General features: G+C 39.6%; 1 protein-coding gene across 7 annotated transcripts in view; it reads right to left on the bottom strand.

Moving 5' to 3' along the window:
• Nucleotides 1-14312, bottom strand: part of EML5 (EMAP like 5) — an 87857-nt gene that overhangs the window by 36896 nt on the left and 36649 nt on the right. For all 7 annotated transcript variants that reach the window (XM_033141500.1, XM_033141469.1, XM_033141477.1 and 4 more), the window contains 9 exons: nt 13497-13615; nt 11485-11671; nt 10504-10609; nt 9659-9752; nt 8164-8264; nt 7152-7354; nt 6403-6514; nt 5657-5784; nt 1257-1398 (listed from right to left, as the gene is read on the bottom strand). In XM_033141500.1, coding sequence (XP_032997391.1) covers nt 1257-1398; nt 5657-5784; nt 6403-6514; nt 7152-7354; nt 8164-8264; nt 9659-9752; nt 10504-10609; nt 11485-11671; nt 13497-13615 — 1192 coding nt within the window. The remainder of the gene's footprint in view (nt 1-1256; nt 1399-5656; nt 5785-6402; nt 6515-7151; nt 7355-8163; nt 8265-9658; nt 9753-10503; nt 10610-11484; nt 11672-13496; nt 13616-14312) is intronic.

The following is a 14312-nucleotide window of genomic DNA, read 5'->3' as shown; positions in this document are numbered from 1 at the left end:
GGTTCTGATTTAAAAGAGAGGTAGAGCTGGATGTCATCTGCATACAGATGAGCACCCAGCCCAAACCCCCTGACGATCTCTCCCAGCGGCTTCATACAGATATTAAAAAACATAGGGGAGAGGACGGAACCCTGAGGCACCCCACAAGTGAGAGCCCAGGGGTCTGAACACTCATCCCCCAACACCACTTTCTGGACATGGCCCCGGAGAAAGGAGCGAAACCACTGTATAACAGTGCCCCCAGCTCCCAGCCCCTCTAGACGGTCCAGAAGGATGTTAAGGTCAATGGTGTCAAAGGCCGCTGAGAGGTCCAGCAGAACTAGGAAACAGCTCTCACCTTTGTCCCTAGCCCACCGGAGATCATCGACCAGCGCAACCAAGGCAGTTTCAGTCCCATGATGAGGCCTGAATCCTGATTGGAAGGGATCCAAATGGTCCGCATCCTCCAGGCATGATTGGAGTTGTTCAGCAACCACCCGCTCAGTCACCTTGCCCAAGAATGGTAGATTTCAGACTGGGCGATAATTGGCCATATTGGCCGGGTCTAAAGCTGTTTCTTTAAGAAGCATTTTCAGCAGGTCTGGGAGGACTCCCTCACAGAGGGATGCATTCACCACCCCGCGGAGCCCATCGCCCAGCCCTTCCCGGCTCGCTTTTATTAGCCAGGATAGGCAAGGATCAATGAGACAGGTGGTCGGTTTCACTCGTCCAAGCAGCCTGTCCACATCTTCGGAGGTAACAGATTGGAATTGATCCGATGAAACATGACTAGACAGGGCTCTAGCACTCTCCTGCCCCAGCCCTGCTCCCACGGTGGAGTCTACCTACTTCCGAATCTCAGCGACTTTATCTGCAAAAAACTTTGCAGGAGATCTTGGGGTCCCTACCAGGCCCCGGTGACGAAGGTGGTTCTAACAGATTGCGAACCACCATTATTGTTGTTGTTGTTGTTATTATTAATAGCGACAAGAATAAGACTCACTGTGATGACAGCAAATACCAGTGACTGATACTCTAGTCGAACTACCATAGGACCACTACAGGAAATGTTGTTGTTGTTGTTGTTGGCAAACTCCTCACACAACTTGCATCCAAGTTTGGGTAACCTAATTCCATGTTACATTTTCAAAAGTTTAAATCTTTTTTACATTTTATTGTTCTAATACTAATATTATTTAACTCAACTTCACTTAGATTCTAATATGAGTGAACGGCAAAATGTTTGCAAATTTTGATGAAAAGCACCATCATCTTACCCTTCTTCAGTTTTCTAACAGCAAGCATGCAATGGCTGGGGGACAGATCCCATATTCTTAAGGTTTTATCATCACTTACAGTGGCACAAATAGGTAAATGAGGATGGGTAGCTAAACCCCAAACTTCTCCTTCCATGTGACCCTATAAGAAACAAAAACAATTCAATTTACTGGTAATTTGCTACATTACAAACAAGAATTAAGAACTGATTTAAAAACAACAGCAGAGGATGCAGCCAACTTATTAAACCACACTAGAAATTATTATGAGTTTGAGGGCTGTAAATTACTATATTTTACTGATTGTAAAAAATAAAATAAAAAAATCTGAACTTTCTTTTTACAGTGCTTCCCAAGCCAATTGGTGACACATGGGAAGTGCTGCTCAAGGTGCTTTGAAGGCACTACCAATAGCCTGCAAAGCCCCTTTCTGCAAGTTCCAGCTTTACCTGCCCCACACCTAGGCATGGCTAGACTAAAACAGCCTCATGGGCTTGGTGCAGGGGCAAAAGTAGGCTTTATTTCACCCAGGTCAAAGACCCAGTTTCACACACACACAGGCTGGGAGCCTCAATGGCACCCCCCCCCCACCCCATAGATACAGCACTAGCTTGGAAGACCTAAAGGTTCTCCACTCCTGGCACAGACATTACTATGTAACTGTTCTATATTTTAAGAACTTGTACTTGAGCTTGCTTTCCCCTCCTCCCTACCATTCCTTTTTCCTCATACATTATGTCTTTTTCAACTGTGAGTTTGAGGGAAGAGACTGTCTTAGTAATGATTTTTATAAGCTGCTCTGAGAGCCTTTTAGGCTAAACGGCAGGGTATGTTGTTGTTCAGTCGTTCAGTCGTGTCCGACTCTTCGTGACCCCATGGACCAGAGCACGCCAGGCACGCCTATCCTTCACTGCCTCTCGCAGTTTGGCCAAACTCATGTTAGTAGCTTCAAGAACACTGTCCAACCATCTCATCCTCTGTCGTCCCCTTCTCCTTGTGCCCTCCATCTTTCCCAACATCAGGGTCTTTTCCAGGGAGTCTTCTCTTCTCATGAGGTGGCCAAAGTACTGGAGCCTCAACTTCAGGATCTGTCCTTCTAGTGAGCACTCAGGGCTGATTTCTTTGAGAATGGATAGGTTTGATCTTCTTGCAGTCCATGGGACTCTCAAGAGTCTCCTGCAGCACCATAATTCAAAAGCATCAATTCTTCGGCGATCAGCCTTCTTTATGGTCCAGCTCTCACTTCCGTACATTACTACTGGGAAAACCATAGCTTTAACTATACGGACCTTTGTCAGCAAGGTGATGTCTTTGCTTTTTAAGATGCTGTCTAGGTTTGTCATTGCTTTTCTCCCAAGAAGCAGGCGTCTTCTAATTTCGTGACTGCTGTCACCATCTGCAGTGATCGTGGAACCCAAAAAAGTGAAATCTCTCACTGCCTCCATTTCTTCCCCTTCTATTTGCCAGGAGGTGATGGGACCAGTGGCCATGATCTTAGTTTTTTTGATGTTGAGCTTCAGACCATATTTTGCGCTCTCCTCTTTCACCCTCATTAAAAGGTTCTTTAATTCCTCCTCACTTTCTGCCATCAAGGTAGTGTCATCAGCATATCTGAGGTTGTTGATATTTTTTCCGGCAATCTTAATTCCGGTTGGGGATTCATCCAGTCCAGCCTTTCGCATGATGTATTCTGCATATAAATTGAATAAGCAGGGAGACAATATACAGCCTTGTCGTACTCCTTTCCCAATTTTGAACCAATCAGTTGTTCCATATCCAGTTCTAACTGTAGCTTCTTGTCCCACATAGAGATTTCTCAGGAGGCAAATGAGGTGATCCGGCACTCCCATTTCTTTAAGAACTTGCCATAGTTTGCTGTGGTCGACACAGTCAAATGCTTTTGCATAATCAATGAAGCAGAAGTAGATGTTTTTCTGGAACTCTCTGGCTTTCTCCATAATCCAGCGCATGTTTGCAATTTGGTCTCTGGTTCCTCTGCCCCTTCGAAATCCAGCTTGCACTTCTGGGAGTTCTCGGTCCACATACTGCTTAAGCCTGCCTTGTAGAATTTTAAGCATAACCTTGCTAGCGTGTGAAATGAGTGCAATTGTGCGGTAGTTGGAGCATTCTTTGGCACTGCCCTTCTTTGGGATTGGGATGTAGACTGATCTTCTCCAATCCTCTGGCCACTGCTGAGTTTTCCAAACTTGCTGGCATATTGAGTGCAGCACCTTAACAGCATCCTCTTTTAAAATTTTAAATAGTTCAGCTGGAATATCATCACTTCCACTGGCCTTGTTGTTAGCAAGGCTTTCTAAGGCCCATTTGACTTCACTCTCCAGGATGTCTGGCTCAAGGTCAGCAACCACATTTCCTGGGGTGTATGAGACCTCCATATCTTTCTGGTATAATTCCTCTGTGTATTCTTGCCACCTCTTCTTGATGTCTTCTGCTTCTGTTAGGTCCTTTCCACTTTTGTCCTTAATTGTGGTAATCTTTGTACGAAATGTTCCTTTCATATCTCCAATTTTCTTGAATAAATCTCTGGTTTTTCCCATTCTGTTATTTTCCTCTATTTCTTTGCATTGCTCGTTTAGAAAGGCCCTCTTGTCTCTCCTTGCTATTCTTTGGAAATCTGCATTCAATTTCCTGTATCTTTCACGATCTCCTTCGCATTTTGCTTGTCTTCTCTCCCCCGCTATTTGTAAGGCCTCATTGGTCAGCCACTTTGCTTTCTTGCATTTCTTTTTCATTGGGATGGTTTTCGTTGCTGTCTCCTGTATAATGTTACGAGCCTCCATCCACAGTTCTTCAGGTACTCTATCCACCAAATCTAAATCCTTGAACCTGTTCTTCACTTCAACTGTGTATTCATAAGGAATTTGATTTAGATTGAATCTTACTGGCCCAGTGGTTTTTCCTACTTTCTTCAGTTTAAGCTGGAATTTTGCTATAAGAAGCTGATGATCTGAGCCACAGTCAGCTCCAGGTCTTGTTTTTGCTGAGTGTATAGAGCTTCTCCATCTTTGGCTGCAGAGAATATAATCAATCTGATTTCGATGTTGCCCATCTGGTGATGTCCATGTGTAGAGTCGTCTCTTGTGTTGTTGGAAAAGAGTGTTTGTGATGACCAGCTTGTTCTCTTGACAGAACTCTATTAGCCTTTGCCCTGCTTCATTTTGATCTCCAAGGCCAAACTTGCCAGTTGTTCCTTTTATCTCTTGACTTCCTACTTTAGCATTCCAATCCCCTATAATGAGAAGAACATCCTTCTTTGGTGTCATTTCTATAAGGTGTTGTAAGTCTTCATAGAATTGATCAATTTCGGTTTCTTCAGCACTGGTAGTTGGTGCATAAACTTGGATTACTGTGATGTTAAAAGGACTGCCTTGGATTCGTATCGAGATCATTCTATCATTTTTGAAGTTGCATCCCAGTACAGCTTTCGCCACTCTTTTGTTGACTATGAGGGCCACTCCATTTCTTTTACGGGATTCCTGCCCACAGTAGTAGATATGATAGTCATCCGAACTGAATTCGCCCATTCCTGTCCATTTTAGTTCACTGATGCCTAGGATGTCAATGTTTATTCTTGCCATCTCATTTTTTACCACATCCAGCTTTCCAAGGTTCATGGTTCTTACATTCCAGGTTCCTATGCAATACTTTTCTTTACAGCATTGGACTTTCCTTTCACTTCCAGGCATATCAGCAACTGAACGTCCTTTCGGCTTTGGCCCAGCCGCTTCATCAGCTCTGGATCTACTTGTACTTGTCCTCCGCTCTTCCCCAGTAGCATGTTGGACGCCTTCCGACCTGAGGGGCTCATCTTCCAGCGTCATATCTTTTATATGCCTGTTGTCTTTGTCCATGGAGTTTTCTTGGCAGGGATACTGGAGTGGCTTGCCAGTTCCTTCTCCCGGTGGATCACGTTTGGTCCAAACTCTCCACTATGACCTGTCCTTCTTGACCTGTCCATAGCTTCCCTGAGTAATTCAAGCCCCTTCGCCACGACAAGGCAGTGATCCATGAAGGGGAAACGGCAGGGTATAAATGCCCCAAATAGACAAGCAAACAAACCCACCTCATCCCCATCCCCTGCACAGTTTTGCCATTCTTTTAAAATGGATTTTCTTCTTCTGAAGGTGATGAACATGGGGGAAAACAAGAGAGATGACTGAACCAGTATCCAAGTTGCTAATCAGTAAGTTTGTCAAATGCTGAAGGCAGGAGAAAGCTGGAAATGTTTGTTTGTACACAGCCACAGCCTTACCACATTGATCCTAAATTTGCATTTTACACTACCAATTATGAAACATTATTATAGCAGCTGTATTTTAACATTTCAAAACCAAAAATGTTTTTAAAAAAGAGAAATATACAGTTAATATTTACTGTACCTGAACAAGCAATGTTATTGGCCCACTTTTATCAACTTCCAGTATTTCACCATTCTTTGTGCCCACTAAAATATGACCATGTCCTAATGATATGGCACGTATAGAAGGGTTATCTTCTAAAAGGAGACCTAAATGAAAATATATATAGATATAAAAGCTCAATTTTGGATGAAATCAATATTTTAATTGGAAAGCTTATTATTTGCTTGTTTAATTTCTAACATAATCCTGCCTTGCACAGAAAGTTCAGACTTCCCAATCTCTCTATTTTATCTTTGGCTTCTGTTATGCAATGCAGTGCACATTTAACTGGAAATAAATCCAGTGGAATTCAGTAGGACTTATTTGGGAGTGGACATGTATGGGTTTTCTCTTTTCAATCTACTTTTAAACATCTTCCTTCTGACAGTTACAAAGGGCCATATTCTCTTTCCCCCAAGGCCCTCCCCCGATCTGCCCTGGACGTCCAGGAGAACCCCCAGAACAGCACATGGGGGAAAGAAAGGGAAGATTGTTTTGTCAGTCAAGCAGAGATGCTTGCATGGATAAAACCATCTCCTTAGCATGATGTAGAATACAACAACATAAAAAACAAATTAATGGTGTCTTAGCTGAAACCTGTTTCCAATTTTGCCTTGACCCACATCAAAATATACAGAAATCAATATATAGAACAGCAATCTAAGCTTTAACAAAAGTTCAGAGGCATGATGATTGAACTAAATAAATAAATAAATAAATGTTACCTTTGGAGCCAGGGGCCAAGGCAGCCCTTTTGATGGCATATGTTTTGAGACACCGTTCAAAGGTGTCATCCCAAAGAGCCACAACTCCATCCTTGCCTCCAGTTACAAATCCCTGAAAACATTAGAAATATTAGAAAGTGAACAGCAGAAAAGTTCTGTGGTACAGTAAACTTTAGTATGTTATTTAAATATTAATCCTAGCCTACTCCTCAATCATCCCAGTACTGCAATCTTGGATAGCATATCTACAGCAATCCTCATTATACATACTTCTGAAGTCATGTAGAACAGTAAATAAATATGAATATGGCCAAGATGAATATATTATTTAAACTCAGATTAGCAGGGGTGATACAGTATTTCAGTGACAATTGCAGCTTCATTCTAAGATGTGTTAGAAATTCTATTCAAATCACCAAAAAAGAGATTTAACCTTAATTGTCCTAAGAACAGTGGGACTATCTGTGTGCTTTCAATTTATTTGCACTTAAATATTACTTTAAAACAAGCTAGTTAATTTCTTCATTGTAAAAAACATCATCCATATTAGACTGTGAAGCATTAGGGGACACCAGAAAGCTTTCAAATGCACTTCATTATATGGCTTCTTGTTAAAAGAAGAAGAAAGCTCATTGGGCCTGACAAAACACCAAGGCATGCCTAAAGTAGCTCTTTAGATATTGGCTATACATTTAAAAAAAAAACCACAATAAATTATTATTGATCCATTTTCAATATAAGCCACTCACTTTTTCTAGTGCATGCATACTGAACACGGGGCCATCGTGTGCTTTCACAGTTTTTATGAGGAAGAGATCTCTCCATATGCATACATCCCCCGTTGAAGTTCCAGAAAATGACATCTCTTCTGTCCAGCCATAAACTGCACACATCATTGTATCAATCTTCCCCATTGGACCTACATAGCCCTTTTTCCCAATCAGTCCACCACCTTAAATTAAAATGAAACAATAGCAATAAAAATAATTATTCAGTATCTCTATGAACATAACTATATATCTGTATTGATGTAATTTTCTAAAAGACAATACAGGAACATTTTAAATGAAGTTTAATTTCCTTTTTGTCACTTTCATTTATTAAACATGCAATTTCTTTTGTTCCAAAATTGAGAGAAAATGTGTACATCAGCAAATGGACTTAGACAGCACGATAGCTCAGTTGGTAAAGCACGAGACTCTTAGGACTCAGCTAGATTAGTAAAGAAAAGGTGATTTATATGCATTGCAAATGCGATATAACATTGTGCCACCAGATGGCACCGTGGAGTCCCGATTTTTTCTACCTGTCTTCCCTGTTTAAATTTACAATGCATTTAACTGAAACACTTCTTTGATGTGTCTAGATCCAGCCTCAGGGTTGTGGGTTCAAGCCCAACGTTGGGCAAAAAGATTCCTGCATTGCAGGGAGTTGGACTAGATGACCATCATGGTCTCTTCCAACTCTACAATTCTATGACTGCAGTCTTATGCACACTTATGTGTAACATAAGAACGTAAGAGCTCTGCTGGGTCAGACCAAAGCAACTTGTTTTCACAACGGCCAAACAGATGCCCATGGAAAGCCTGCAAGTAGGTCAGGAGCACAGGAGCACTCTCCACTTGTGCCCCCCAGCAACTGATATTGAGGCATACTGATAGCCTTCTCCACCATGAATTTGTCTAATCCTCTTTTAAAGTCATCCAAGTTGGTGGCCACTACTACAAGAGAGATGCAAATAATTAATTTGACTTGTCTTACCTGCTCTTCGCCAGAATTTTATGTGTTTCATTCCAGCTGTAAGAAGTTTATCAGGCATGTAGGGGTTAATCTTGACAACAAATATCTTGTCTTTGCTCCCCCTAGAACAATATACAAAATATTTTGACTTTTGATTTGTGGGGAAAGCTTTCTCCGTGGCAATAAAGTTAAGGGAAACAAAAATCTTGGGTTGGACCAGATGAGCTTCGAGGTCCCTTCCAACTCTACCATTCTATGAATTGCTCACACTCAATAGTGAATCATTGTGTTGGGGAAAATGGAAGAACTGTCTATTTTTTTTCCCCTTTTAAAAACATGAAGATTGATCCAACACAATGCAGTGTTTTATTTTTGTATTTTATTGTATGCATGTGAATTAAATGGGTTTCAACGATTATATTCAGTTATATTTCAATAACTATTTCAAGAGGTTTGGATCATGTTTACAATACAGTTATGGTATACTCTGGTATGGTAGACTCTGAAACACTACTTTCACTAGCTTATATTCAGTATTAAGATTACCTCTGCTCTATTAACACTGTATTTTGACTTTAAAAAGCCGAGTTCACAAACTCATGAATCAGAATACACAATTGTGTTGAGAAATAGCAGTATGAAGCAGTTCTCAGCCTGCTAAGAAATGGTTATCTATGTCTGCATTACATGATGCATATAACACCTTCCTTTGTTAATAATAAAGGCTATAAGACTTCTGACCATCACAGTGGTGATGAGTTATGGTGGCTTCTAGTATCAGCCCTTTTACTGTATTCATTTTATTTACTCACTATGTGGACTCCACCTTTTGGTCAGGGCCCAGACCCACAAGATGGCTATTAAATGAAACACCATGTATCAGAGTGCAGATCTGGTTATCTTCTTGCACTTATTGGAGCGGGGGCGCAAAAGTATGGCCTCCCACTGGGTACTCTTATCCTACATCTGGGAACGCAGGACTTTTGTAAGTGGGTCCAATGCACATACAGTCATACTTCCATTGTCGAACATAATCCGTTCTGGAAGACCGTTCGACTTCCGAAATGTTTGACAATTGAAGATCAAAGGGCAGTTGGCAAAGTCAATGGAGAAAAAAGAAAAAGAAAAAGAAAACTCCCTGGAAGCCATTTGGCTTCCAAAAATCATTCGAAAACCAGAGCAGTTACTTCCGTGTTTTCGGCATTCGGGAGCCGAAATGTACGATAATAACGGAAGAATTCGGGAATTGAGGTTTGACTGTATAATGTACATATAAAGTCAAAATGCACTGTCAATTCGTGGATTAAATGTACGTTATCATTCATGCAATTCAGACCTGTGCCCTAGGCATACTACTGTATATCCATACTTCGCTGTCCAGTGGCTCAAGAAGACACAGCCTCACTTTCCCACTGTGTATAGGAGAAGGTCACTCAAACCTCCTCAAGAGTACTTGTACTTTTCATCCTATCCACTTATGCCTTGATTACTTTCCATAATTAAGCTAAACTCTTACCTGACTGATGAAAGCTTCTCTCCTTTTCTCCAGTCCCAAAGAACAATAGTGTGATTGTCATCTATTCCAACTGAAGCTAACCGTTTGCCATCCGCTATAAAAGAAAATTATAATAAGAATGATGGGCATAGTCATAATTTTGTAATCAGCAAGATGTTAATCAATTGGTGTTAATGTCTATGGAAATCTCCTGCATGGTCAAATCCTCATTCTCACTCATTTTTGTATCTAAGCAGCAGCTGTGTTGATTAGGGTATACTCTGTATACCCATATTTATTATTCCCATGTCTTTTTCATTTTCATTAGGAATATCACTCATTACCACTTTTCCAGAGTCCCTCCAAAATTTCCTCCTTTTTAGGCTTTCAACATACTGACTAGCAATCACTGGACACTATTAAAATATGTATTAAAACATATATATATATATATATATATATATATATATATATATATATATATAGGCCTTTGATCTGAATGGAGTCAGCTGGTTCTGAATGGACTATACTCCCCTAGAGTTAGGCAAATGAGTACCAAAGACAGGGACATTCCAGTGCTGGCCACAAATTTATGTAATATGACCCTCACCCCAACCTCAAAGGACACAGGGCACCTTTATTAGTGACTTTTACCACAATCATTTTTCTTCAAGCCTAAATCAGATTTTCTACAGCATAATGAGAGGAAAGCCTGAAAATGAGGCTAATCTCCTCAAAGCTAAGAGCAAAATATTGCAGTTGTTCTTATAGCAATGTAATAGTGATCTATTCTTAGGATCTAAAAAGCTGTGTCACATTTCCAACAACTATAGTTTCCAAGTCAAAATATAATCAATCATAAATACCTGAAAAGTCAACAGCACAAACACCATATTGATGATAGCCCTTTAACACAGACAGTGGTTTGATTGTCTCTGTATCCCAAATATGGATTGAGCAATCACGACCAACCTTAAACAAAAGAGATTGAACACATTATGCAGAAAGAAAACTAACCAACTAAAAAAAACTCCAAGAGGTGTAATGCTTATTTGTGCATAACATCCATTTCATGTTTCTTTCACATGGTTAAAACACTAATTTGGATACAAGAAATAAAATATGGTTCAAAGGTCTCAGACAATGTTCTTATTTTGAATGTTAGCTATGTGTATAAAGAAACAGAAATATGCAGGGCTACTAAAAGAGCACCCTTTTCAACTTTGATTAATCAAATTGGGGTTAATTCAATTGCATTCAATCTGTTGCAGAATGTCACATTTTATCAGTATCTTCATCAAGCACATTCTATACTTCAGCTACAAATATGAATGCTCCTATTTCAGATATTCTATAAACACTAGCTATTCTATACTTCAGTATTTCCAGTGTCCACACGAGGGCACTAATGTACATGCAGCTGCTTTAGCATACTTTCATGTAAGTCATGTAATGAGGAATCTCCCAAAAGAGGAATACAGCATTTCTCTATATAGAAGAAAACAGGAAAACTCCTGCAGGGAGAAGTATGCAGTAGTGCATGATGCAGGTATAAAGATTTTCTAGAGGGGTAGTAGCCATGTTAGCCTCTTGCAGCAAAAACAAAATATATTTTTGTTAGTCTTTAAAGTGCCACAAGACTTTGTTTCACACTCTTTCATAGCTGAATAAATCTATGCCTACTTGTTTTTACTCAAGTAACCAAGCTGAAACCTGTCTTCTACAACTGTACTGCTTTCAGATGCTTTTCACAGATGCATATTCCACAGATATACAGTATGAAATATAAATTTATAAGCTCACTAAAACATCAAAGGATTTCTAGTTCACCTAAACATGAATCCTACCTGGCCTGTTGCCACATAGTCCTTTAAGGGATGAATAGCAAGACACAGAATATCATCATCATGACCCAAATAAAAACGTTGTGTGTTTTGCTGCCGATTGTATACTACACCCACTGCTGCAACATGGTACACAATTTCTCCAGTCTGAGTGTAAAATAAATTACTGCGACAGTCATAGCCTCTGTAACTAATAAAACAGTTAGACATTTAGGCATCATGACACAGTACAATCAACTAAATATTTTAGTTTTTATAGTTACATACTGCAAAATTATTTTGACAGTTCCATCAAAAGTACTCCAAAAGAATGAAAATATCTCTAGTATGGGAGAACAGTAAATCAGGCAAGGTTACATCAACAATTTCCCTCTTCAAGTGATGATTGTAGGAGGCATAAAGAAATTTGAAAATTACTTGTATGGTTAAAAATATATTTCAAAGTTTTTCTCTGTTTTTGGAGGATAAACTAAGAGTATTGTGTAGCTGGTCCTTTAAAATGTTTGTTTGTTTGTTTAATTAAATATTTAATAGTTATAATCTGCATGTTCATAAATTGTACTAAAACAGTTTAAAACGTACAAAATGTAACAAAAGCAGTTCATAAATATCAATAAAACATAATTTAAAAAACTAGTAAATGCAGGTTCGTTGTGAAAAGGAATTCATGTTGTGAAGGCCTGTAAGAGCAATACAGTTTTCATAAGATATCTGAAAGGAGGCAGGGGCAGTTCCTGCCAAATCTATACTGGTAGGGGGTACCACAAGGCCAGGCTGCCACTAAAGGCTCAGTCCCTAATGAAGGTCAATTGAACTTCAAGGGTGTGTTCTGCTTCTTTCTCCCATTTCTCATAGAACTATTACTCCAAATTAACCATTTACTAGAAGAATGTCCAGTTAACCTTTCATTAACCAATAGAAATTAACCATTTACTAGAAGAATCCTTAATTTGTCCTAGTTACAGGTAGGTAGCCATGTTGGTCTGCCATAGTCAAAACAAAATAAAAAATAAAAAAATCCTTCCAGTAGCACCTTAGAGACCAACTAAGTTTGTTCTTGGTATGAGCTTTCGTGTACATGCACACTTCTTCAGATACACTGAGACCTGGTCTGAACAAAGACATTGGATTCTTATCTCATTGTACATGACAAAGCTATATTTAGCCATCTCACCCCTTGCTTTTTCCTTTAGACTAATTGCAGTCGTTAACAGTCATCAACAGGTTTTCCACACCCAGCAGCCAATCACCCATTCCCACCATCCTTCTGAGTAATACCCCTCCTCACTCTCTCACTATATATAAGGGTCTTGTGACTTCTGTTTCAGTGTATTTGAAGAAGTGTGCATGCACACAAAAGCTCATACCAAGAACAAACTTAGTTGGTCTCCAAGGTGCTACTGGAAGGATTTTTTTAATTTTTAATTTTTATTTTATTTGTCCTAGTGATTCGTTGAATCCAAGCATTAGACAAACAAAACTTTCACAAATCTAGCAAATTCTTTAGTTATGATATTCAGAAAGCTGTAATTGAATTTCTCTGTCTTGTGGATAGGTTTTTGTTTTTTAAGGATAAATATTGCTGTGGATGGGGTTTGTTTGAAATGGCCCCATGATGCTGGAAGAGAAAGGTTTAAAGTGTTCTACCCTGCATCATTTCCCCTAGTTATATCCCCTCTCCCCAAAACTGTTATTTGCCCTCAATGGAAATCAGGTATAAGACATTTTCTCAGTATGGTCTTTCTGTGTTTTCACCTGCAAGCAAATAGTACTTTTTTGGGAAGGGGGAGATTTAAATCAGAAAAAATGGAGTTTGAGGGAAGGAGTCATACTTTCCCCTCAGCACTGTGGTCCCAATCCAAATGCCCCCACGAATGCTTTCATGTTTTTCTAAAAATAAAAAGTGGAATATCCAATCATAGATCACATCTGGTTTGGCCCTTAAATGTCTAAATCCATGTAAAACAAAATAATCTGATTTGCTTGCTTTTAGGCAAAAAGATAAATTTACATACCCATGAACAAAGTGTAATCTTATACTATTGATTGGAGCCCGTTCTCTTCTTTTTGAAGCTGCAGTTTTTCGTTTTTCTTTGCATTGCTCTTTAAGCTGAGGTAGATCTTCTTTGTAAACCTTAGCAGAGAATATAAAGTTCTCTGTAATTGTGCATATCTGAAAAGCAAATCTCTCTGAGGAATAGAGGTTGATAGGTAATTTTCTTAGCTCCCTACATGAACTGCATACGCCACATGGTTGCAATATTAGAACTGAAACTTTGCTTTTTCTGTTACTAGAATAGTAAAAGTACTTTGACCAAATCAGAGTATTTTCTACTAGCTCCAGAGGTTTATATGAGAGGGTTCATAAAACCCATTGGTAAGAATGGACAGCATTAAGATGACCCACAGCTCTGCTGAAGCAATTCTGCTCCAGCGATCGGACATACAGCCATGTCTCAGCAAACCTAAACATAACAGGGAACCAGTATACTGCATGAAATATGAGTGGAGCAACAACTGCCAATGCTGGTTGCAACTGATTAGAGAAATTATAATCACACCTGGCAAAACAGGAAGCCATAGGGTGCCACTGTTGTTTTCTAATATCATTATTTGTTTATTGCTGTTTTCATATTAAACTCTGTAAAACACCTTACAAAGTTTACAAAGTTTAAATTATAAGATGAAGTACAAATTTTTAACATACTAGAAGCTGGCTCCTCTGCTTGCTTAACTTACCAACCCACCAGGCCCTTTCTAAATCCTTGCCAACCCTCCTCACAGTACCCTTTGCCAAAGCTCTCCTCCCTGTACATCAGGGGTTGGGGAGC

The sequence above is a fragment of the Lacerta agilis genome, chromosome 1 (genome assembly GCF_009819535.1).
Source record: "Lacerta agilis isolate rLacAgi1 chromosome 1, rLacAgi1.pri, whole genome shotgun sequence".
NCBI lineage: Eukaryota > Metazoa > Chordata > Lepidosauria > Squamata > Lacertidae > Lacerta > Lacerta agilis.
The sequence above is the reverse complement of the archived record's forward strand: the minus strand, read 5'-3'. Positions and strand labels throughout refer to the sequence as shown.